The sequence below is a fragment of the Spodoptera frugiperda genome, chromosome 3 (assembly GCF_023101765.2).
Source record: "Spodoptera frugiperda isolate SF20-4 chromosome 3, AGI-APGP_CSIRO_Sfru_2.0, whole genome shotgun sequence".
NCBI classification, from domain to species: Eukaryota; Metazoa; Arthropoda; class Insecta; order Lepidoptera; family Noctuidae; genus Spodoptera; species Spodoptera frugiperda.
The window spans coordinates 2,355,395-2,382,200 of record NC_064214.1 but is presented as its reverse complement, the minus strand read 5'-3'; the positions used below and the strand labels follow the sequence as shown (position 1 = coordinate 2,382,200).

General features: G+C 35.2%; 1 protein-coding gene across 12 annotated transcripts in view; it reads right to left on the bottom strand.

The window, feature by feature from the left end:
- Positions 1–1,329: 1,329 nt before the first annotated feature.
- The window catches only part of LOC118274012 (casein kinase I), a 35,548-nt gene continuing 10,071 nt past the window's right edge, over positions 1,330–26,806 (bottom strand). For 4 of the 12 annotated variants that reach the window (XM_035591326.2, XM_035591328.2, XM_035591327.2 and 1 more), the window contains exons 4-14: positions 25,607–25,717; positions 24,567–24,730; positions 23,549–23,663; positions 17,567–17,686; positions 17,219–17,367; positions 14,390–14,560; positions 11,317–11,397; positions 10,792–10,857; positions 9,614–9,751; positions 6,651–6,775; positions 1,330–5,586 (exon numbers count right to left, since the gene is read on the bottom strand). In XM_035591326.2, coding sequence (XP_035447219.1) covers positions 5,511–5,586; positions 6,651–6,775; positions 9,614–9,751; positions 10,792–10,857; positions 11,317–11,397; positions 14,390–14,560; positions 17,219–17,367; positions 17,567–17,686; positions 23,549–23,663; positions 24,567–24,730; positions 25,607–25,717 — 1,316 coding nt within the window. In that variant the 3' untranslated portion in view covers positions 1,330–5,510. Of the gene's footprint in view, positions 5,587–6,650; positions 6,776–9,613; positions 9,752–10,791; positions 10,858–11,316; positions 11,398–14,389; positions 14,561–17,218; positions 17,368–17,566; positions 17,687–23,548; positions 23,664–24,566; positions 24,731–25,097; positions 25,250–25,606; positions 25,718–26,806 lie in introns of all 12 variants that reach the window. The other 8 variants (XM_035591333.2, XM_035591340.2, XM_035591341.2 and 5 more) reach the window with 8 other exon arrangements.

Below are 26,806 nucleotides of genomic sequence, written 5' to 3'. Positions count from 1 at the left end.
AACTAATCTTCAAAACGAAAAGGTTGGGCTATCATTTATGTATAAGCATGTGCCTACGTAATATTATATTAGTGTTGACCAGTTATCGATAAAATTAAAAAAATACATTAAACTTGCATATTATTTACTGAAAATTAACTTTTGAGCTAATCAGTTGCAAGGAAGGGGGGCAGCTAGGGTAAGGTTTGGAGGGAATCGCTGTTAGTGAGATCAGCGTTACCTATAAAATGCCAAGATGCCTTCTGCTATATTCGTGACGGAGTACCGTAATAAGCAGCAGCAGGGCCTTAGCCAATCCTCGTCCTCGCCGTCCTCCCTGGGACCTGCTGCAACCGCGCCGCCGCGCGACCGCCACCTCGAGTTGCAGCTGAGCTAACGGATGCAGGGCGCAAGGCGAGTATTCTGCGCCTCAAAACAATCGACTCACTAGGTAGAAAACTCGAAACAAAACAGAGCACATCCGTGGGCTCTGAAGCGGCAGCCCTGCTAACGGATTAAGGCACAGTGGGCTAATCACCTGTTTGCCCGACAATCCAAGATTCAAGAAACTAAAATAAGTCAATTAGTTGCAACAAAAATACGTCATATTTTTCCTGAAGTACTAAAAGATTTCACAATATAGTAAGAAGTGTATAATAGTGAGTAGGTAGGAGTAGGAAATATTCTTGAACGACATTATGTAATACAGTACGTTAACCAATCTTTGTGTTTGATTACATATTTGCTAATTTTGATTTTACAGGCGTTCAGATTTGGACATTGGTGCTATAAATCGATGGTCAGCCAATCGTTAGAATAGAACGTGAAGTTATTTATTTATTTTGTTAATCAAAAATATTATTAACAATTATTTTATTGAAAATGCAACATACCAATGTCCGGCAAGTATCTACTTAGATGAAAAAAAGTTGAGTAGTGCCTGGTGTTATATACGCATATTTTTTTTCATCTAAATTGTTTTTGATTAGTATCATTGGCTTAGTTATTGAGGGTCCATAAGAAAGTGCCATAACAGACGTTGCACCATGGGGGCTCCGGGGTTGGTCTACTAACTAAAGAGGTGCTTCCTTTAGGTGCAGATGGTGGCCACCGAGGAGGTTTTAGTGAGGTAAAAATCCAACACTCCCTAGTTTTTACCCCAAAAAGCTAGGCGCCTTTTGAAGGTGTCCCCCCGTCAACAAAAAATGGTTAGATAAGAGGGAAGTCTTTGTTTAGCAGTGAATGTATTTCGCCCGACGATGCTGATGAATATGATGAGGGTTGCTGAAGTATTATCGTGTTACTTCTCTCGTTGCATCCACACTTGAGAAGAAAATAAAATAAAACTAATATCTTATAATAAGCTTTATTTAATTATGAATTAACAAATATTTTCGTAATTTCGAACAAGGTTTGTGACATTAACTGAATACATATCCCATATTTACCATCTTACAGAAAAATAAACACAGAATTGTTTCTATGAATATTATTTTTATTCTTTATACTTACTTTTACATTCAATTCTGTTGGAAAAGCATGTATAATACATAAAGTTAATAACTACAATTCATATATCTTCCTCGTGCATCCACAAGCCGACTGAACATGACTTACTTAGTAAGCGAAGTTTTAAAATTAAATTAACTACACGAGTGATTATCCACGAGAGCTGAAGGACGCTGCACGGATCGCGTCGCTGACACACCTACCTAAGTTTTGGTGCAGCCTTCACAATAAATAATCATGTTATGTTCCATTTTTACATAGCAGAAATTTAAGTCGAAGTATGCAATAAAATAAATGTGCATATAACTTAGTTATTCAATATTCTCGAATACACTTTAGTCACGATAGTAGTTGTGAATGTTAGCAGTGACGGTCCACGCTTGACGACTCCGACGTACCGTGATAATTAGACAATATACATACAATGCTCCCGAGAGAGGTACACTACACCGGTGCGCGGCGCGACCTGACATACTTCTCTTTACTCAACAATAAAGTTACTTAAAACATTCACTATACACACACGAAGACTCGTTCGTTCATCCAATTCACGCATCTCCACTTCGATTTTAATACCCAAACTAATTTGATTATTCTATCTAGCAAATAGAAAGTAACAATTAGGTACAATTATGGTATTACTCATGTATTAAGTTACAAGGTTTATTACACTCGATTATACTGCAATGGTTGTACGATAATATTAACGATCCATTTAACGAGAAGAATACTTCAATTTGTTTACAATAATTTATCAAAAACCATTATTTAAAGAATTGATTTAAAAATTTCCTTTTACATATCGACAATATTCGCATTAACTATACTCTTCTAAAAAATATGAAAACGACACAACAAGATGTTTATTTTTTTATGTTATAAAACACTTCAAACGTACTTAGCCAAATGAATAACTTCTAATGCATTGATTGGATACAATTTTGTGATGACTACATATCCGTGACTAATTCAAAATACCTTACGACGATGCCAGTAACACCAGCGAACTGCGCAACTTACTTTTGGTATAAAATATGTACCTATGTATATATCAGAACATACGATTACTTGAAAACAATTCGGTATACTGTTGCGACACCCGCTGATTATAATGACATCTGCAATATCTTACTCCTACGCAAATCACGCTTGTCGAAACCTTGCCGCTTCCAGTCCAAGCAAAAATATACAAATGTTTTTTTTTTTTAAAGCTGTACAATTTATACACCATCGTCTTAGCGACCGCCTCGGTCGCGTGGCCACTAGATCTCGTGCCGTAGACATCGTATATAACATGTAACAAGTGATCGTCTGGTGGGTCCACGCGGGCGGCGGTAAGGACGCGCTACCCATGATCTCAGTCTCGTCGCATTCGACTCCTATAAATAGATGACCGCAGTGACAGTCGCGGCCGCCCTCTGTACCACTACAACAAATGACTAAACACCTCGACTGTCCCGGAACTGACCAATACTTTGGAATGACAGCAGCGCGTCATCACCGATAACACTCCCACTGACTATTCATCCATTTACCAATTAGTCTATTCAAAATGATATACTTCGATCGAAGAACAACAATCAAACAAAAGTGAGTCGCATTAATACAAATTGACATGAGCCCAGAGCCACGTGTTTTGTACACAAGGTGAAATGTTTCATTCAGTCTTGTAGGAATATAGAAGCCAGTTCACTCGGGACTCGACGGGGTACACCGATTGAAACAAATTACGTTTTAACACTATTGTATTGATTCTCTATATAAATTATTGCACACTTAATAATAACATTTATCGAATTAACCAAACGTCAATATGGTCATGTTTGTCACAAAAGCATGTATTGAAAAAGTAAATTGTTACTTACATTGTATCTCTTATTTTAATAAATTTCTGGTTATCTCTTAAAAAACTATAATAATAGATATAAATAAAGATAGGAAATTATGTGGCGTCACTATAGGAACGGAGCCAATTTAAATATTATTATATTCGTTTCCATACAAATCGAACTTAGGTAAACAATGACTAAATAAAGTTATAATCTAAAGTACTCATACAAGCGGTAGGTTGAATGAACCCCACTCAGGCACTACATGAGAAATGAGACTCGCAGTCCTACGCTGCGGTAAAAGATAAATTAAACCTAGGAAGAAAGTATTGTACCCGAGGAGACGATCAGTTCGCGGGCGAGCCGTAACACAGTACTTCATCAATACACACAGTTGATCATCAAGCGCCGCTCACGGCCCGGAGTGCGCCACATTCAACCCACAGCGTCGACAGACGAAATTCATCAACACGCAAACTTATTACAAAGTCACAATAGCGGCTGCCGGCGAGACAGCCGCCGTACTAATTGAACGCAAACGTACAAAAATAATATTTCACTGCTTTATTTATACGGAACAAAGCGATATACAACTAGTCGGTAAGTAGTAGTTAAACTAGGGGTGTTGATGAATTATGAACGAACGACCTAATGTACAAATCTGTGGATTTGTTCGAACTATGAGCTGGAATGGACATCATCGATGCGAGTGGCCATGAACATAATGCAAGCGATGTCGGTGAGGTACAGTAAATCTCACGTCTCCACAGAGACAACATACAATTTACAAGTTTTGGTGAAAATTAAACGTAATTCACTACGGACGGGAACACAAAAATTAAATATTCAGCCAACCGCACATGGCTTCACTTCAAACTTATTTATTGCTAATATTAAACGCCCGTGTACAACTGCATCATCAGCAATGTATTACAGTGGTATGTGAGGTCCGCTCCGAAGCGATAACTATTAAATTGACATCAGTTTTAACAACCTGACCGAAGGCTCGACTGTCTTAGTTCGAAACTACAGGAAGAACGGAATATGAGAGTTCAGCGACAGAGCAGCACAATGTCCACAAGTGAGGGATGGACGCTGCCTCAGTGTATGTATGATTTATCTAAGTTAAGAGTAACTAACAGACTATCCATTTCCTAGTAATGTGGTATGACCGCGTCTAGATCAACTCTGTTGACAAATACTATTTCTTACGCAATACTAATAGTAGTGACAACAGAAAATTGTAATGTTTTACTTCAATGCATCCGAGTATCTAAATGGAAGTGTCCTTTATTTATTAACAATTAACGCAATAAAGGTATATAACTGGTACATACGGCTATAACGTTTTGTATAGTTACTATATTCTGAAATATATGATTTGCCAACCACTCAATACATTTTTATGCACCTTTGTTACGCGTAAGGTCAAAATGAAACTAAAACTTATGATAGCTTCGTATAATGAGTTAGCATTATGGATTACTCAAAATTACAAAATCTAAAATAATATTGAATAAAATTCTGATAATCGAGGATCGGGTAGCATACGATTGTTAAAATAAATCGGCAATAAATTTTCATACATTAAAACTTTAACCCAGTTGCTCGATATACACTGGCTCGGGCTATAGTGCGGTGCAGATATATATTTACTTTACAACTAATAACAACGCATCAACTATCTCTCTTGATTCCTTACAACTCTTGTTAACAATTATACTACATAACAAAAATATGTCAATCACCAAAAATGTTCTAGAATATTTTAACCGTCTTCACTGCACCGCACTATAGCTCGAGCCGACATTAACACGAGTCTTAATCTCAACACATAGGCTGTAGTAGCCTTCAGAAGATTTTGTTAAAGAGTTCAAGAAACTTATCTTAGTCTAGCGTGTTACTTACCGCGATATGAATACGCCCAGTGTACCGGGCGACACGCTGGGGGTATTCTAGGCATTCAACGTAAGCGTATTTGGAAGTTAATTTTACTGTTACTTAGTTCCGTACCATCAAAAAACGGTCGTGAATAAAACGAGCTAGCGACAGTAGACTGATAGTTAGATAGATATAAGTACATGTGTATAGTACGTATAAGGGGAGCAACTGGGGGTGCGGGCGGTGCGGGCGTGAGGGGGGAGCGAGGGGGGAGAGGGGGCGAGGGGGTGGGGGGCGTCACGCGCACTCGCGTCACTTGCCGGCCCGCGCCGCGCACTTCTTCTTTTTGCGTTTGAAGAAACAACAGCATCTGGAATACACAGATTGTCTGCATGACGATTTACAGAGTCTGTCAGGTAACTAGCTGATATTATTGCACGCTAACGCCGCGAAAGATAACATATTGTGCTTTTTATACATTTTGTAAAACTCTTTGTGCTGTGAGTTTATTTACAAACAACATATAAGTCCAGTACAAATTACGCCTTATTCCAAGAAATATTAAATTCAGATTGAGGTGGCATATTTATTATGGTTTGCCTCACTTTGATTTCTTGCAATCTGCAGATGCAAGACATACATTATGTTTCATAATAACATGGAATTCTCTTGATGTCTCATAATCGTATTGTATCGATATAATGCTATCTTTCGCTGCGTAGCGTAAATATGAATGTGGATTTAATTGTGATGACAACACTTTACAACATCAAAAGTGAGGATATAATAATGGAAAGTGCTTGCAAACATTGGACAAAGGTTGAAATGATTTTGATAATGTATGACATTAACAGTTGATGACGATATGTTTGCAATTTATATTTATTTCGAATATTCTCGAACAATTAAGTTTAATTTGGATATTCTAGTTGTTTATTTATTGATTATTTTTAGCTTGAAGTAGCTTAAATGCTTCAGTCGGTGATATGCTTATTCAAGCCAGAGTCGAACTGGCTTTATTATAGCTACAATTAGCTTATTTTCCATTATCAATTAAAGAAGAGGGAATCGAACCCTACAATAAAAAAATCAATCACTCCTTAATATTTTATGCAAATATATCACATTTTATTACATCTAAGTCCAGTTTTACACTCTCTCATTCACAAAAACTTAAAAACAGACGTTTAACACATTAGAAGCCATGTTGAACAACGCTGACCGACACTAGTTAGTGTAAAAACAGCCTTTAACAGTTTTTTGTTGGCAGTGAAAGACTTAACATACAATTTCAAACTTCAACAAAGACTTGTAATACTATTTAACTATGAAAAAGAGACTATAAAACTGGCACAAAAAGCATGATGGGCAGTGCAATGACAGGGACCAACCACCAGGCTTGTATAACTAAAAGTATGGTATAAAATAAAAAAATAAAAAAGGAATGCATACAGTTGGAACACTGACTTGGTGTCGTCTACCACGTCGACTTCGTGGTGCGGCTGGGTTATTGGAGTGTTGCTATGGCCCGCGGTCGGGTCATCTGCACCTAGCTCGCCGTTCGTTGAACTCACCACCTGAAGAATAATAGGCAGAGTGTTTAGATTTGGGATGTTTACGTGTCATGATATTTAGATTTGGGGATATTTACGTGTAGTGATAGTTGTGATATTTTTGGGATATATTATATTATTATAAGTTTATTAATGTTTTTGCTTATGTTCTTTAGATTATTATTTGTTTTGCTTGATTTGTTCTTAAAATCAAAATTAAGTTTCTTGCTTTTAAAACTGGATTCTCATCTGTATGGCTTGCTTATAAAAAAATTAATTGTATAGGGATTGAAATAATATCACAGGAGACAACTTCATCTTGGATTTAAAATCTGATATGGACATAACGTGAAAATAGTATTATTTAGAATCCGAATTATCCATTTAAATAAATAAACCATTTAAATGATTTGTGTTAAGAATAACATTGTAAAGCTACCCATTTAGACATATTCTACTACAAACATATAAATATACAATTTTGATAATCATTTCCCACAACAATAAGCTTTCCTATCTACAATAGCCTGTAACTAACATGGATTCTCATCTAGTATGGTGTGGTGTGACTTATGTCTACCATACTTAAACACTACCCAATAATACATAAATTAAATTTTATACCCTTGCAAGCATTTCATAGAGATTTTTAAGAGGGTTTCATCCAGTGATTTCTCCCGCCTTGGGCGAGACGGGAGGGAGTGCCAGACTATTATTGACTAAAAACCCCTTTCCTACTCCTGCTTTTAGAGCCTAGGAAGTCCGCAGCTCCGGAATTTAATAGCGATAGTGTGCATTTGAGGCCGAATTAGATTCGACTGAATGTCAGTACTTTACATAATAACAATGAACATCTGTCCTCCACAATCACGTTTTTGTAAGACATATTGATGAAATTGGTTAGGCTTTTAGACTTGCCATAACGACATAATCAGGACTGAAGTATTGAAAGTCTTCTAGAACTTGGGTCGTGTTTAAGTTAGTACCTACAGTTTGGTGTTTTAGTGTCAGTAAAATACATTTAATACAAAACAGAAAATAATTCGAAACTTAATATAAGCCGTCAACCGTATTTGTATAATGTCAGAATCTACTTCGAATGGAGCTAGAATTTTATAGAGATAACACATAAATACACTTCTAAAAGTTCTACTGTTTACATTGGTGCAAGACTAATGTTTTTATCTAATTAGTTGACCAACAATAATTTTAAACTAGTAGAATGCTTTATAAGGCATAATTCGTTCAACGTTTTTAGTACTAAGAGTCGGTTCATATGGGACGGAACACGCGTCGCGTATTATCGGTCGCGTAACACCAGAACAGACAAATGTATAGAAAAACAGTTGACTGTTCACACTCCACCGATGATACGTTAGTGCGACCGATGATACGCTCGACGTATTTTACGTCAGATATGAACCGCCTCTAAGTGTCTTGCCCGCATAGGCATCAATCAATAACTAAGTGATGTTGATCCTAAAAATACATAATTTATATCATCAATAATGGAATTGTTTACCGAAAGTCTTGATTAATAGAAACTGACATTACACATAAGGTTGAATATTTACAACATAGAAAGAAATAAGCATCAAAATTCAGTGAAAATAAAATTACTCTTGCAAATAAATGCGTGCATTGTAGTGTAAACCTTATTTATATTACATAGCGTCCTAATTAGAAGCTCAAATCGTGTACAGAATACTTTATGAATGAATATTGGCAGTGCTTGGTTCAAAGCTTCAACAGTTCGGCCAAACTACGTGTTTTTAATATTATCCTGTTATTGTAAAATAAACTCTATTGCATTAACATAATATACCATTCATCAACTTCCATTGAATTCTAAATAGAGTTAAAATTAAAAAACAATTGAAAGTTGAATTTGTTTTTTTATGAGTGAAGTGGTAATCGATTACGATAATCAAGAAATAAGATTGATTGGAGAAAAGTACGTATTGCAAGCATCGGCAATGTTCCCGAAAATGGTATTGGGAAAGTCATGAAACGATATGGGGATTTTTCGAGTCTTCTAGCACAAGCAATTCCTTGCTTAAAGGCTCTAATAATGTGAACTAAATGCCTATGTACCTATTGTAGTAGATTTATTTATAACGAATAGAAATGAGTAAAAATAACAGGAAAATATTAATTTAGCGTAGCATAGGCCTCACTGGTGGCACGTCAAAGCATCATGCAGACATTCACACAAGGATTGCCGCAAATATATTCAAAACTGACCGTGGATACCGATCCGGGAAATTTCACATACCGAAAATGCTTATTCTTCAATAGCTAAAAAATAAATACACCAATATACATTCACAATTCACGTATAAAAAATAATAAATAATGCGAAAATAATAATGTAATTGTAATAATAAAATAATGAAGGACATGCAGTGTGTTTGTGTACTGTAACTCGACTACGTCATTGGATTCGGAGTGAACTAAATACTTTGTACTTTGGGTGGGTTTATTACTACGAAAACTTGGGTGAATAGACTAAATATTGTTTTAGGATATTGACCTTAACTTAATGTATGATCATTAGAACTAATTTCCAAGTAGGTATTTTGATGAATAATAATGTTGTTATAAGCAACATTTCATGAGTCCTCTTAAAATATAATTATGATATTTTATCTATATTTTCACAAAATAAAATTCCAATCATAATTTAGGCGAGCCAATTTTTATGGAATCTAATTTAGAATAGAAATAATTTATCTTACTAAATATGATCAACTAATATGACTCCATAACTTTTCAATCAATAAAAACAAATGCAACGATTTGACAGCTAAACGAAAAAAAAGATGGCCGCCGTTTTGACAGTTCTTTTTTTTTAAATCTGACCTGCACAGATCCGTGTCTGTCTGCGGGCGTGAGATGGCCAGTATTAAGTGGCGTCGCCTTCCCGCTGTGTGGCCAGTTACCGCCCGTGTTCGCCGTACCACCTGTACCGAAATCCTTCGTCTTCGCCAGCGCTGCCATCTGGTGGACACGAGTCGAAATAATAGAATCCGTGTGGTAATGTTATACTGGTTGTGACAAGTGAGTTACATTTAACATTGTGTTACTGTTCTTGTGATAATTTACAGGGTCCTTGACTATAATTATTGCGGATATTTTTCGGTTTTGCTTTGATTAAAATAAGTCAGATAGGGATTAGAACATTTTAGATAGTGATAGTATCTGTTTAAAGTTTAATTGGGACTATTACTTTATACCTATTTTACAAAATTGTAACTGTAAGTAATGAAGTGAGTGTATTTATATAAGTTAACCCTATTCTCTGTACAGTATACCCTTAGTACGACTTCGCTTTACGTTGAACGAAAACCAAACGAGAGCGCGTTCGGCGCTCTTATTGGTTGGTTCATTCGCACGGGCCAATCAGAGCACCGAACGCGCTTTCGTTTCGTTTTCGTTCAACTTAAAGTAAACTCATACTAAGAGTACAGATAGACGAATTTAGCACAACGTTGGAATTCACAAACAAACACATGGAGAGTCACAGGTTCCATACATGGGAAGGTGAATGATTCCATTTCATTTTAGAGGCAAAACAAATTCATCCAGGAGAATTCTACAAATGTAATGGTTAAGACACCCAATATAAACTGCTATTCTATTTTAGTAAATCTCTTACTATTGTCCTATAAAACCATTTCATTCGGTAGCATTCTTAACTCACACAAAAACACAATATTCGTTGTTAGAATAAACACTAGCGAACATCCCTAAAGCACTAAGCAACGGTAAATGATATGCACGGATATTGTTTCATTTCTACATCTATAAATCGAGCTCATAAATATATTATTGTAACAGAAACTACATCTAAGAAAGACTCTTTCAAAAGGAGAGAAAATAACACAAGAGGATGTAAAAATAAAACATTGGGAGTAACAGGGTCACATCAGTTTATCAGAGCACTAAACACGGATTTTGGTAACATTTTTGATGGAGAGTTTTGAGGCGAGCCAAGGGCAGCGGGTATTAAAAACAACGAGAGTGAAAGCGGGTCAAACCTCTCCGGATATAAGCGCCGCCTCATCGTCCTCAACCAAACCAATCATATAATCACACAAATCATCCTGCACCGACAAAAAAGCTGAATCAGTACGCGGCACGAGCACTTCGCACACCAAAAAGTTATTATTGCTTTATTAAGAAAAAAAAAAGAATAAACCAAGATGGCGGTTTCGATTGGCGGGCTTTTTGACAGATAGACATTTTTTATTTAACTTTCAGTAGCTCTATTATCTTTACGTGGGGTCTAAATAAATTGTTATCTATTTGTTTGTTTAAAAGAATAAAAAATACATAAAATACTAGTCAAAATAATAACAAATAAAATAAAAATATATTAACAAAACTGAAAGAAATAGAAGTTAAATAATAAAACATTAGCATTCAGATGAGAGTGGCCCTAAACTATTGTCAGGGTTTACCTATTTATATCCAAAGTCAAGTTTTTATCAAGAATGGATGGGCGTGGTCAAATATAAACCTTATTTACTTTAATCAAAGTATAAAATACGTGAAATAATTACCTTATGAAAGGGCTGATGACTGTCGCGATTGGGTGAGACTACTATCTCATGTCCCGTCTGGATCGAACCCACTGGTGTTGACTGTAATCATACATAGAACACATTGAAAATAACAGAAATTACGAAATATTCATTTACACAAAAATAAAAAGTATATACAATTTCAAAAGCTTTTTTGAGCGTTAATGTTATTTTTACATCATGGAGAAGAATGATAAATAAAGAAAAATAATAAGCAAGACTCATGCTTTAAGAAACTACACATGCCATTCATGCGCAAACCTTTGCGCAAATAGTGTGACGCCTATTAGTAGTTTGCGCAACACATACATTTGATTGCACTAATAACAAGGAGAATGATTTAAAATACCCCCAAATGCCTGTTAATGATATTTTCGTTGAAGATAATAATAAGTCGTCGCCACTAACCTTGTCAGACTTATTCCTAATCACATTGGAGGGCGGTGCGTTGCGCAAGATTCGCATCACGTGAATGTTCGAAGGCTGTCCACCAGCAACGAACAAAAGCGGTAAGCATGCATGCAACACCAACGTTAATGTACCGCCACAAACCACGCTAACGTGCTAAGAACTTCCCATTTGTTCAATACAAATATGTATAGTGCTAAAGTCAGAAATTCAGATCAAATAAGCAGTTCTTCAGCTTCGACAATCCTCGATATGAAGAGTTGCAACATAAAAATATTAAGTGAATGAATCCCAGTGCCTAAATAAAACTACACATCTATGAAAACCAACTCTACACAAAAACACTTTGTAAGGGCATAAAAATTTTATTTTATTAAACAAATATAATAAATTATGCAACTTCTACCATTAGCGATGTTATCTAAGGAAATATAATTCAAACAATTATTTTAATTCATTAATTAGACCATCATCCGTTATGGTACGATCGAAAAAGAAAAAAATATTAACAAAAATTAAAGTCCAAAGAACAATTTGTGAATAAATATAGATGCCATTCGATGGTTTTGGGCACGTTACGATATTTAACAAATTTGTGCTATAATTTGGTTGAAAAATGAGGAAGCAGTACAATCAAAACTTAGTAAACTAACATCAGTCTTCCGTAAAAAGAATTGCAAAAGTTGACATTTTGGGAACCATGATTTTTGTATTTACATTGCACTTCCTTAGGCAGTAAATATGTGGGTCGAAATTGGCGCATGCTTTGCCGTTGAAAGCATTTAAATAGACGTTTTGATGGCGAAATGAAGTGAATGTCAACTTTTGCAGGGTAATGAAGACATGGAAAGAAAGGTCCAAGTATGTCAACGATGCATACAATGTGTGCTGTGTAGCTTAGCAAGATATCAGGCAATGAAAATATGAGCATATCGCGTCCTATCGCGCACGTGAGATATAAAATAAGGTCCATTATAATATTAATCTAGAATTAGTGGTTTCTTGAAACATTCAAGGACGCGATAAGACAGATAGACTTGTGCCACCAAAAGCCCCGATTTTAGAAAGACAAACACATTTGCAGCTGTAAATTTGCAACGAAACGGGACGAATTAAGACTTCAAGGTGAATAAACAAAACCTGAACGAGATTTTATCGTTGAAATAAAGGCAATAAAGTATATGTTTTAATAGAAGACAATAGTAATGTTCACAGCAGTGGTTTTCCACAGTTAAAATGTTTCTAAACAAGCACATTATATGTTTATTTTGTAAAAAAAGGTAATATAATTATTTTAATTCTCTCGTTATTCAACTGGAGTTTACATTCACCCCGTTTCAATGTGTTGATTGGCAAACTGCTATGTATAACTATCATGGAAGAATAAGAATGAAAAATATAATAATCAATTTAAAAATTAAACCCGCTAAGTTACAGCCACGCATGGAAATAATCAGACAGCATTTACCCTATTTATTACACCTTTGAAAATATGCGTGAAAAAACGGCTTAAATGTAGTGTTCTAATTTCGTCACATAAGCTTTCGTTTTAAGAAGCCGTTAAGTAGAGTATTCGGTATGTAATGGCTATTTTTAACTGTAAACAAACGAGCTCATAAAAGCATAGCTAACGTGCAAGGCCAAGCTTTGGGGGGAATACCAAAGTTTTTAGATGGCAATACATTATCAGAAATTATAACGAATGACATGACGAAATATATTTTATTGTGTTATATAATAATCTTTGGTACTTTGTTCATCTACGGTAAACATGAGGTAGATTAGGGTAAGCACAAGACTTAATTGTGATTTGGATATCGTTACAAATTCGGATAAGGTAATAAGGTCGAAAATCGTTAGTAAAGCGATAAACAGAAACACACAAATATAAAAAGAAAATCTCATACACGCGATACTTGGTACTGAATAATTTGATTCCCTTTCTATTATAAGTAGGGATATTATAACGATAGCAATTTAGAATTGGATGAGATGTGGAGCGATATGTCTCAATATCTTGATAACATAAGTGGCGTCAGATAATGACAGAAGTATTGTGATTTTTTGCTGGTATTCTATAGAACATAATTTGTTGATAGGAAAGTTGCATTAGGTCAAATTCATGACTGTACAGGGTACAAATTAATGATCTCATAAAGGCCTACTTTATGAGCATAAAATAATCAATTATTTTATCGCCCAGACTGACAGAAGTGTTTATATTTTGCCGTAAACGCGATAAAATCATCACTTACAATTTGATTATAATTCTAGATACCGAGAATCGCGTGTATGATTGTCAGGGTGTGCGTCCACTTATCGGCAAGAATGCAAATACTTAACATATCCGTATTATCAAGGACGGAATTCACTTGTGACTTTCAAAGAGCCACTTATTTTGCCTATAAGTGAACGAAGGCGAGGGCGTAGCCCGATTGTTAAATCTATAACATCATAATGCAGTTAAGAAACTTTACTAGATGTTTTTATAAACATGTTTAGATTGCTGTATTAAGGATATGGTATTTGCGTCTAAGCAAAGTTAGAATAAGCAACCGGCACACGTGTGACGTCAGCTACGCCCTAGAAAGTAGTAAAGGAACATGAGTAGGGTGTAGGGTTGTCATGCTACGGAATTGTTTACCATGGTCTTGCCAGTCCAGTCGAACTCGCCGTCGTCGACATAGCCGCGGCGCTCGAAGAGATCGCGGAACATCCGCCGCAGCTGGTCGTAGTCGGGCGTCTCGAAGAAGTCGAGCCGGCGCACGTAGCGTAAGTACGTCGCCAACTCCTCGGGATGGCCCTCGCATAGCACCTGCAGATTGTTAATGGAGAGTTTTAGCGACACATTTCATTGATGTGGTTGTAAAATTTATCTTATTCCTTTTAATCGAAGTGAGACTGTTGCAAGGAGTGTTTGATTGGGTTAGATTATCTCATTTTTTCATTAATTTTGAAGATACCTGAATACAATGATTTGATTAGTCGATGACAAGGTTCAAATTCAGATAAAAATCGACCTAAAATGTGTTAACAAAATGAAGCCTAATTTGATTGAATTTTTAACTAGTCTGAGTATTTTTACTAAAATACTCAGACTAGTTAAAAAGTAATAGTAATAGTTCCTTCTATGATTTCAAGGTTTTTCTAATTTTAGGTATAGAAATATTAATCACGATAAGGCATCAAGGTAGTCTACTTACGTATGGTAATAAAACAAATAATTATCTTTCCCTAATCAGATAACTGTTGCTATTACCATGGGACTAATAACAATATACTAAAAGTAGGTTTACTGCTTGTAAATAAACCACTTTCTCATATTTATTGAATAAATAATTCAATCCTTTTCTTTCATAATCATTCAGCTTAATTTTAAAATATTGTCATGTAGTATAAATATAATAGCGCTGTATATCATAATTAACTATAATAAATTATTATTTCATAATTTAATAGCGTTTTCTTTGACCTTTGAATCTTCTGATTTGCCATTTATAAACCAAAAGAAAAACTAGAATTACCACGAATATATTTGCTAACCTCATATTTAAAATCCACTTCTTACAAAACAAAGCAAATAATTCTATAGACTGATTCAAACAATACCTATTCATAACTTAGAGATAATTGTAAGAATGTACGTCTAGATATCGGTGTAGTAACGTTTCAATATAAAAGTTTAACTCATTCAATAAATATTTGTGCGTATTTTATTGTTTAGATTACAGATTAGTGATTTATGTTTTTTTTACTGAAATTCAGGAAGTTTCGCTTCGTCATTGTGATTAGGGTGTTTGTTTATCGTTAGTCAGTATGGTTTTGTTGTTATGGGGAAAATCCTATACAATAACAAGCCTTGTTATCAGAATAATGCAATCATGGCTTTCCCAAAATGCAAAAATTTAAAGGAATTCTATATTTATCCTGGACAGTTTTACATCCTAAATATTATTATCCTAATTGATATACCCTAAATATATTTTTATTAGATTCAGCTTTATTGCTGAGTAGCAAGATTAAAAATCTATTATTCTTACTAGTAACTTGTGATGTGAATGTACACCACATTATAAGCAACTTATATCACATATTTATTCATTCATTCATTATTGAAAAGATAGACAAGGCAGGGAACAACCTTATTTCATAGATAAACAATAGAAGTCAAACTTTCAACATAGCAACAAGCAACCAAACAAAACCACTGCACCATATAAGGCCTTGAAGACCACAATAAATATTTGGCAAAGTAATTTTAACTTAATCACATCGACTTTAGACACTAAATTAGATTAAAACTGTCTCAAGCTCAACATTTCTTAGATTGAACAAGGACGGGGCGCCCTAAAAACCTAGTCTTGACCTCTATGCAATAACAATGTAAATAAATGATTAGGTACTTCGCTTCAATAATTTAGTTATTGACGTCTGTTACCGTGAAAATTAGGTTCGACGTGAGTGTTCTTCGTGGAGACGATTAATGGTTATGAGTTCGGTTCGAGTAACAAAGGGCAATTATAATTATAGTAACATATTTTTTATTCCACGATATCATTGACAGTTTTGTTTATGATATTGATTGTGAAAAGTTGGCTCTTTTTTCACATAATAAGAACCCTAAGCCAAATTATTCGGAGCTGCGGACTGCCAAGAGGGTTTACCAGGACTCCGGCTTGAAAAGCAGGAGTAGAAACGGGGTGGTTATTAGTCAGTAAGAGTCTGACACTCCCTCTCGCCTCGCCCAAGGCGGGAGAAGTCATTTGATGATTTTACTTCCTCAAAAAGAGCTAAATAATTATGTATTAACGTACTATAAGAGAAAAGAGAATGCAGGTTGCTTCCTACTAGCTAATGTGGAATGCCTGTCCGTAAGGTTTAGAAGCGCACACCTTGAAGCAGAAATGATGATAAAATTGCCAGAATTAATATTTTAGCATACACTAGAGTATTTTACGAAATATAAAATCGCAGATTAGAGCTGTACTGTTCAGAACAGGCCACCAAGCTCGAATCCAATCATGAGACATTAGGTCAAATGAATTGTAATTGGTTTTATCATGTGATCGTTTTGATAAAACACCGATAGGTCCGCGCCATTGATAGCCTTATAACGTCATCCGTCAACTAATAATTTATAATATCTCCTTTCCCATTCGTAATTATCGCTCTAAGATAACAAACATTCCTACAAATAAGACAGTAATTTTAATATTGCTTTAAAAACATGTAATTTTCGTAATATCGTCACTGTGATGTGTCGATAAGGTAAATTATCCTTTGATTCAAAATTGATTAGCTATGAAATATCCATATTTCACCATGGCAATGATTCGTATCGTATTGTTTGACGTCAATGTTTTCGGCGTTAATAAAATAACGTTAAGACTGGCTTTTAATCAATGCTCCCGCCCTCTGTCTGTCTGTCTGGGTAGCTAGATCTAGGTACAGATATAAATATGTGAATACATACCTCTATAGGCGTCGCTCGTTTGGTGTCACCAATTTTTTGGTATCGCTCTTTAAGTGTATCAGCTTTTAAACCCTGCCAGGGTAAGGAACCACGTAAAAAATACATAAACATATGCCCAAGAGCCTCTAGGTCGTCGCGTCTTGATTGTTCTGTAAAAATGTACAAGCAGACATGTTAGTTTAAGTATGAATTATTGTATGAAGTTGCATGTTGAATACAAATTAGAATATATTCCACGAACTATTTCAATGTGCGGAATGTACTAAGTAACGTTTAATGTCATTAAACTCCCCAAGGTTAAAAGGGTGATAAGTATCTTGTCTTTCATAGAACAGAGTAATACATTACCTTTTCCTAAATGTGTATTTATTGACATGTATCTCGCAGTCCCCGTGAGTGACTTGTGTTCCCGATATGGGATATGTTTGTTTGTCTCTAAGTCTATATATTCTTTGGCCAAACCAAAATCTGAAACAAGAGGCACATTATTAGACCATGACCGTATCGTTGTAGGACAAAGGCGTTCGATTCCATTCGCTTCAAAGATTTCAGTGGAATCGATTAATTTGATTTATTTATTATCGAGGTGGTATATACGTAGGTATGGGTACAGAGCATGGACGAACGGCTATACAAAAAGGTGGCTATAAATAATTGCTAGTACTGCAGAGACCGCTAAATTCATTGACCTCGTAATGACGTTCATTTTATCAGTTTAAGAATATTGTATTGAATACATCAACGGTACGACCGATGACTGGCTTGTTCATTGTAAGATTTGTAATCAATTACATATAGCATATCACGATTCTTTTTACTCGAAGGTTAAGCAGAAACGTGAAAATTTTGCTAACCTATACTTATTTCCAGTAACCGATAGGTTTCTTAACACTTTAAAATATTCAAAACATTTGTTGTAAATATTAAACAAAAACTACACATACGTCATAAGTATAAATCACCAAAAATACCCATCAACATACTGAATTGTCCACTATCTATTGAATTATTAATTAAGCATTGATAAAAGGATTAAGACATTTATCAAGTGTAAAAATAAATATTATACTACTATGAAGTATGAAAAGGTATTTCCCTCTATAATATTGTTTTAATGGAACAGTGATCGCAGGAATGTCTGCAAAGAATGAGCTACTAGACTCCTAGCAAAGTATTTATTGTCACTCGCGATCTTGATGTGGTAAATCTAATGATCTAATAGCAATAAGCTTGTTTTTAATTAGGACCTATAACCTTTACCATATTGTGATCTTTTAGGGGTCTCAGTAAGAGCCGACTAAGGGATGGTCCATATTCAGCAGACACTGGCTGATCCAATCTGAAGTTCTTTTAAACTTTGTTCATCCCTTGTTCAACGAGGAGTAACCATAAGACTAACCATTTTGAATAGTCCTCTACACAAGATTTAGGTTTAGGTTATAGTCTAACTTTTCGGTTACTATATAATCAGTGTTAAATATCAAATCAAATCAAATCAAATCAGCTTTATTGTGGACCATAGGTATGCATTATAAATACAGATCTTAAATAATTAAAATTAGTTCAGCTATGTCCCGCCGTTGAGGCATACAATAATAAAATATACATCAGAATTAAAAAAAAAAACAATAAAATTATACATTATTAATATTCCAAATTATAAATAACATCCAAATTAAATTTCAAGCCTTATAAGTCGTAGTCGTAGTTTATTATTCCCTATTACATTCAGAAATGTATTTGTTAAACATAGGTACATACACACATGACAAAGTTCGTACGGATTAACAGAGCGCAATAATAAGTCAAATAAAGTAGGTATAACTATTGCATTCTTATTGTTTGTCAAATTTATCCTTAAGAAATTCGTCCAAAGTGTAATAGCACTTTTCAATAAGTAATTTTTGTAATGTAGTTTTAAATTTAGATAAGGGCATTTTTTTTATTGTATCTGGTATTTTATTATATACTTGAGGAGCAAGACCGAAAAAACGTTTTTTATATAATGATGTTTTACATCTTAAATTACATAATGTGTTTAGGTATTGAGAGCGAATGGGTATTTTTTTGACATCAGCCATTTTTTTAAATAAATTAGGATTATTTTTGACAAAAATTGCGGTTTCTAAAATATACAAAGCTGGGAGAGTTAAAATTTTAGATTTTTTTAAATATGGAACACAGCTGTCAGTTTTTTTATCCCATATATCGCCCGTATACATCTCTTTTGTAATTTAAATACAAATTCTCTATTTGTTGACTGGCCCCAAAAAACAACGCCATACCTTAAAACCGAGGATACCAATCCATGATACGCCATTAGAAGCGTCTCAACGTTAACTTTTTTCGACAATTGAAACAGAAGATATGCTGACTTGCTCAATCGTTTACGAACTTCATCTAAGTGTGGTTTCCAAGTTAAATTTTTATCTATAGTAACACCTAAGAATTTTGTCATGTTGGCTTCTTCTATTTTCGAATTGTTGTACGTGATATAAAATATTAAATAGACGACTAACACCCGCACTCGTAGACATTGAATGACTACTTAAACTATTCCTTAGTAACGATTTTGTTCCGAAAGCAGCTGCTAAGGACGGGTTTAAGTAACCATTAAATGACTCTAAGTATGGCGGTAAATACTTTATCCTACTAAAAATAGGCTACATTTTACTGTATCCAAACAGATACAAGTAGACAAACATCACAGTCACATGTCCGTCACTTAGAGAAAAACCTACACATAACATTTGTCAGTGAACACGAGTAGTAAACCACAGACCTCGTTCTAAGATTGTGTTTCTTCACTATTGTTATATCGTATTACCTAATCTTGAGTGACGCGATCGTGAATGAGTTTATCACTTAAAACCAGCCAATGGCTCGAGTAATGCTTCATTACACAAATGAGAAACGTTGACACTAGCCATTACTTTACGTGACTCCTATATTAACACCGGCGTGGGTTTTACCGGCGGCCATAATGATTTTGTGTGCAATAAAATTTCGTTACCATTTTTATGATATTAGGTCATTAGTTGGCTATGGAATTTTTTGTCTGATGATTTGGTTAGATGTGGTATGAGTTAGGAATTTAGAAGAGCAATTATTAGGACCCTGAACTCTGTGAAGGGTCAAGCTAAAGTACTATAAAGATTCTTAGTCACTGATTCTAGATTTGTACCTGGAATTTATCTATAGGATCATCACCTAATTCTCGAATGCTGAATCTACTTAGCTTCTGAGAGAAAATAACCGCGATAAAAAAGTTACGTAAAACATGATAACTTTATAAGGAAATCTAGTTTCAGAAATAGGAAATCGTCAACACGCAAGCATTGACCAAGCGCGGTGATGTATGCTAGCATTGTTTTCGAGATTTTTATCAGTTTAATGCAAAATTCTTAGTGAATTAATTACAATGGACCATTAATATAATTAAACAAACAAAATTTAGGAGAAAACTTTCGTTTAAATAGACAAACTTTTTAAAAGATTTCATGTTAACTTGTGCATAGTACAGTACCCTTAGTACATGTTTACGTTGAAGTGCGTTCGGCGCTCTGATTGGTTGGTTCATTCGCTTCGGCCAATTAGAACGCCGAACGCGCTCTCGTTTCATTTCGTTCAACGTAAAGCAAACTCGTACTAAGGTTACAGAACAATAATATCCTAATTAAGAATCAGATAAGGTTTTATGACTAGTATGAATAAATTGGACAAGAGAACAAATCTTAATGCTTTGTAGTTGGTGTACGAAACACGCCACGCGTGTCAGATGCGTGTTGCAATACGGCCATAAAACTTGTATGTTCGTTTATAGCCATAATTTGGCTGATAATCTCTGAAATTACTAGTTAAACTTGAAATAAATCTGTCATCTAATAGATATATTCTCGAGGAAGGCCTGTTTTTGCACTAAAATACTGATTCTTATGTATCTCGATACATCGGTAAATCCAAAACCGCAATATTTTATAAAACAGTGACTTGTAAAAATAGTGAGATCTAAATTCAATGTAACCAAGAATTGTTTTGTGAACCTGATTTAAAATTAATAACCTGTGGAGCTTTTCCATAGGAATCTACACTTTGGAACGAGCAAATAGCTTCAACGGAGGACTGGCTGACAGACTGATATTTTTAATATTTTCTTTGACGTTCAAAACTAGCCTAGTGTAATTGCAACAAATGATTTTGACTTTGACTTTAGAGTTAGATTCTTTGTTCATTGACTTAGTATCACCACGAACTAGTATTTAGGTACATACAAGGTATACATGGTGTACTATAACTACGTTACTTCCAAGAATTGCTAATTCTATAATTAACCACTGCCAGTTACGAGTTTACGTTAGCTATTAGTGAAATTACACGCATTAAAAACAATTGTAGTTTCAATGTCAGAATGCAAATATTTCAGTGGAAAATGTTACTAAGATAATCTGTTTGTCTGGGAGTGCTAATCAATATAGTAGAGAAGTCATATGTTATGAGACTATGATACAATACAAAGTATGAGACAGACAAAGCTTACATTGCCAAAATCGCAGTTAGATATAAATGGCTAATAAAGCCAAAATCCCTAAATGCAAATAGGTCTCGTATTTTTTAATGGGACAAGCCCGCCACAACCTCCCAAACCGCTGCAACTCCTGTAACCCAGGATTTAGAGTAGATACAACCAGGAAAACAGCGGGACATTGAAGTCCAGCGCGACCCAGAGTCATGGATGATTGCCTTGGGTCCCTCAACGATATTTTTCTTCTTCTCTCGGTGAATTTAATGCAGGAGACAGAATGAACAAAGAAAAAACTATATGAAAATAATGACAATGATATTACGTCTGATTCTACGTACTCTGTCTTTGACAACGGTAAACTATTTCCAAAAAATACTACAAGAATTTTTCAATTCAAAGATATTACAGAATTCATTTAATTAATAACCGACTATTCTGATCAATTACTAAGAAATTGGACGAAGTAATTAATCGGGCCAATTCACAGTCGGCCGCTGTACGCAAAACTTTCATTTTTAAACGCCTCATGACTCAATCCGATAATCATGACATCGTAATTTGAATAATCAATTAAGCGTATAATTACGTGAAGCAAAATTATGACAAATCGTCCGTATGGTTTTGGTTGTAAACATTGCTTCACATTAGCATTTTTAAAGAGAGACCTACCAGATGTAATAATCTTAGATACAATAATTATGTCTAAGTAAAAGCTGGACAATTGAATCAGTCAAAGAGAAAGAGAGACACCCTTTCTTTTTATGGAATAGGGGGCAAACGAGCCGACCTGTCACCTGATGGTAAGCGATCAGCGCCGCCCATGGACACCCGCAACACCAGAGGAGCCATGTACAAAACTACTGAACTAATTTCCATGGAATATGTCAAACGTATCACCATTGGCATTACGTCTATTACAGACGATTTATTATGTATTTATTTATTTAAAGATACACCAACGACTAATTCGCTAAATTTGACACATCAAATTTTTACACCAATTTGCTGTGAATTTATCACTTATAGGTATAAACAACACTCGCAGTGTACGTGAAACAGCGCTTTTGATGGTTTCACGGATAAAAGATAATGATACTCTCTCCCACAGGCATAGGAGAAATTAGCGGTGATATTCATCCAACTACCTCGGGCTCAAAGGAATAGATTCCGAGTAAATATTGGCCATGAGGAATTCCATGGTCGCATGAAGTCACATTAATATTCGTTATTGTATCGCGGTATCAGACGTAACAAAATCGTCACTCGTCATTGATAAAGGTAACCTAAGGACTTAGTTACAACAAAAGTAGGTATACAAAAAGTGCTATCTCAATATCTCAAGCATTGCGGTAAATGTGCAAATATCTCTAATAAATCTTAACAAGGCTACATTACACAACATATCCTGTATTTTTCCGTTTTTAGAACAAATTATCAGGGCACGTGGAGAAACTTAAGTCTAAAATCATTTAATAACACTACTTTAATAGTGTAACTAGATAAAATTGTGTAGGAAAAGTTAATATTTGACACCAATGCCTGATACAGATGTGCTACGGTAAATATTTAACTAATGGATGAGTCAATGACCTCTTTACAACAGACATCGGTGACTAATAAAACTTCGTCGGAACCACTCACTTCCCTTTATTCAAGGACTAGATTTAGCCTGTTTATGTCCCAAGTATTCCATAAACTGACGCATCCATTTTCTAAACGTTCCAAGAATTAGGAAATACCCTTTCGTACAATACAAATTAGCACTTATTACGAGTGAACAAGATAAATATTAGCAAAACATGACTTACCAATGATGTGAATGATTTTTTCCCTTTTTGTTGCAGTTCTACCTATTAAAAAATTTTCCGGTTTTACATCTCGGTATATGAGATGTCTTGTATGGACATACTCGATACGATGTAACTGAAATAGACATGGGACAGTATTAGTTTGTTTCTCAGCTGTCACTATCAATTGACGTCGGCACAAATCATTTCATTGAAGGGCATATCATTAGATAATTGAATATTGATGCATCAAATCAGTTCGCTATCATCAATGAAATGTTAAATGTCAATCGATAGTGAACTCAAACATTTTTTTATTTCAATTGTCGAGTGATTTATTGCCGAAATACTGAAACGCATCAACTTGTATCTTAAGTATTTAGAAAATAAATTGAGAAAAGAGAGCATGAGATAAAATCTCCACTTAAAATTGAATAACGTTTCAATATTCGGGCGTTATATTCATTGAATAAGATATTGTTTCCAGTAGAAATAAACACAAAGAATACTGTTGACTACGTTGTTTGATCAATCTAAAGATTTAATCAACTGATTCACGCGTTTTTCTTCTACGTACCTACAATTATTATGTAAGAGTATTTCCCTGCCAAGTAAAATATATTTCTCCGATATGAATCTCGTTCCACTTTTACAATCTTTCCTTACCCCAGGGATCGAGTTACAGGAGCGTTTCCAGAGCTCGCATTTCATTAAAAGCGACTCGGGACATTTCCCACAAATTGCCAGCGATATTGCCAATTTAATACAAATCTTTAAGCTCTAAATCGGCCATTACTGATTTGCTTACCAATTCAAGCGTTTGTTCGTCGCATTGCATCAGTTACGTCACAATAGTCTGCCAGTTAAAGCACTCTCTACAATCATATTCCTTGAACGCGCTTACAAGTCAATGCTGTTATTTAGGTTCAATGACTTACACAAATTGATTTCCGCCAGATTTGATTTGGTTTGGAGATTAACTTAAAAATCTAGTTTTTGTTTTCAAGCAGAAACTGTTATTATACGCATATTAACTTACCAACTGCATAGCGATCATTAATACAGTCTTTAGAGAGAATCGACGGCCGCATAAATCGAAGAGATCCTCGAGTGACGGGCCCAGCAGTTCCATCACCAGTGCGTTGTATTTACCGCAAGGGCCGAAGTAATACACCTCCGGTATGCCCTCCGCAGTCGACGGCGCTACAGGAGTCACGGGAATTAGGGGGAGGAAGGGGAGAGACAGACCGAACACAATTAGGTACTTACTCACATTTCAATACACGAGCATTGCTCTCGCACGCACCTGTACGACACAACACTGTAGCCGATATTTACAAATTACATCATCAAACACGACAGGACACGCGAGAGCATTGCTACGTGTTCAGCCTTATAAAATAATATAACGAAAAAACAAAATACATTTAGACGGGCCTCAACAACGACCATGACCACGGCGCGGACCCTCGGACGTTGCGATTATTGAATTAGAATTTGGATATCGGTTACGGTGTTGTGTCAAAGAGACAATCACCTATCTACCGGAGAATTGTTTTACGGCACTTACGAGCTGCATAGCAATCATAAGGACCGTCTTGAGTCTGAACCTTCTGCCGCAATGTACAAATAGGTCTTCGAGAGAGGGCCCTAACAACTCCATGACCATGGCGTTGTAGCGGCCGCCACATGTTCCCAAGTAGTACACTTTTGGTACGCCCTCTGAGCAAATTTTATCGTCAACTGGATTATTATCTAGCTACTATAATATCAAAATGTCGGTGCCAATGGTTTAATAAAATATCAAAATAATTTAATTGACCAGACCAGTTCAAGATAAATGGACATCGAATTCAGTTTTAGTACACACAAGTCTAATTTTAGCTTCATTCAGAACTTAAGATGCACAATATAGTCGTGGGTTAGTCACATTATTTCGTTTTGCAATGATCATGATTCACCATTTAAAATTGTTGGTGGACCGATATGAAGCGTAAATCAGTGCTTCGGTCGCGGCCCGCTCAATCTAGCATTTTCGTAACAATGTGTAATTATTCATGTAATTAGGCTAGAACTTACCATGCGTGCCTAATAACTTGTAAAATCGGTATTCTAGATGCAATTGTGGAGCCTTTGATTTCATAGGCTCCATCTTAATCGCTACATGTTCATTGTTGTAGAGATTTTTGCCTGAAAGAGAAAGTTGTTATGTATTTAACTGCATACTAAATGACGTAGTAATATAAATGATTAAGTTTAATGTCTGCTTCCATGTTCTAGTCACTAATGGCTGCTAGCGCGGTTATAGAGCGCAAGGTGCCGTGTCGGGCAAAGGGGAAATGGCTTTTTCGATTTCATTATTGTCTATAACCTAGACTTAACGTGGGCGGTGCATAGCAATAATAGAACTGCACCCTATTACACGGGACTATGAGCATAAGTCGTGCAAAGTAGGCGTACTACACACCACTGCTAGCAACAGAGACTTACTCATTAAAACAAACGTTATGTTACGTATACGAAATTAAATAAACCTCGTTTTTCTTCGGATGTCTTATTTTCATGACACAGTTACACGGCTGTCTTTTGTAAACATTTAAAAATAAAAACAACACGATCTTATTGTGTGTACCTACCTACTATATTTGTGAAGTGTGTTCGTTAAAACATTTCAAAGTTCAACAACGTCACCGACTTGAGATATCGACGTTATCACTGATCATAAACATCGTCATAGCATCGTATCAACATACTATGTATTAGATCTCAATAATCTATATCTTATCAAGGGACAAATTAAATGGAACAACAATGTTCCATGTTATAAAGCCGGTGAAGCGGTGACATACAAATTGAATTAGGTACAAGAAATACTTTGAGTGTTGTAATAACTTCGGGGTAAGAGCATGTTGAAAGACTCTGATTTATTAGTTCACAGTCATATCCCTTCCAAATAAACAAATAGTTTCATAAAAATACTTTTAGAAATGAGCTCATTATAGTCGTTAATTTTGTCACAAACAGTTCCAAATTTCCTGTGATGCGCATAGCTGCGTTTAGGTATTAGTTAGCTCATAAGGATCTAACGCAAAAATAAATATTTCTTACATACCTATCTGTTTACATTTATAATTTCCACTGAATTTCAGGAAAAATAACGTCAGCTACAACAATCGATAGTATGACTAAAATGTACGAATCGGATCTAAACGCTAATGGAACAAGATGTTATTAATTCTAATTACTCTTTAGATTACAATCGTTACGGTAAAATGTTAA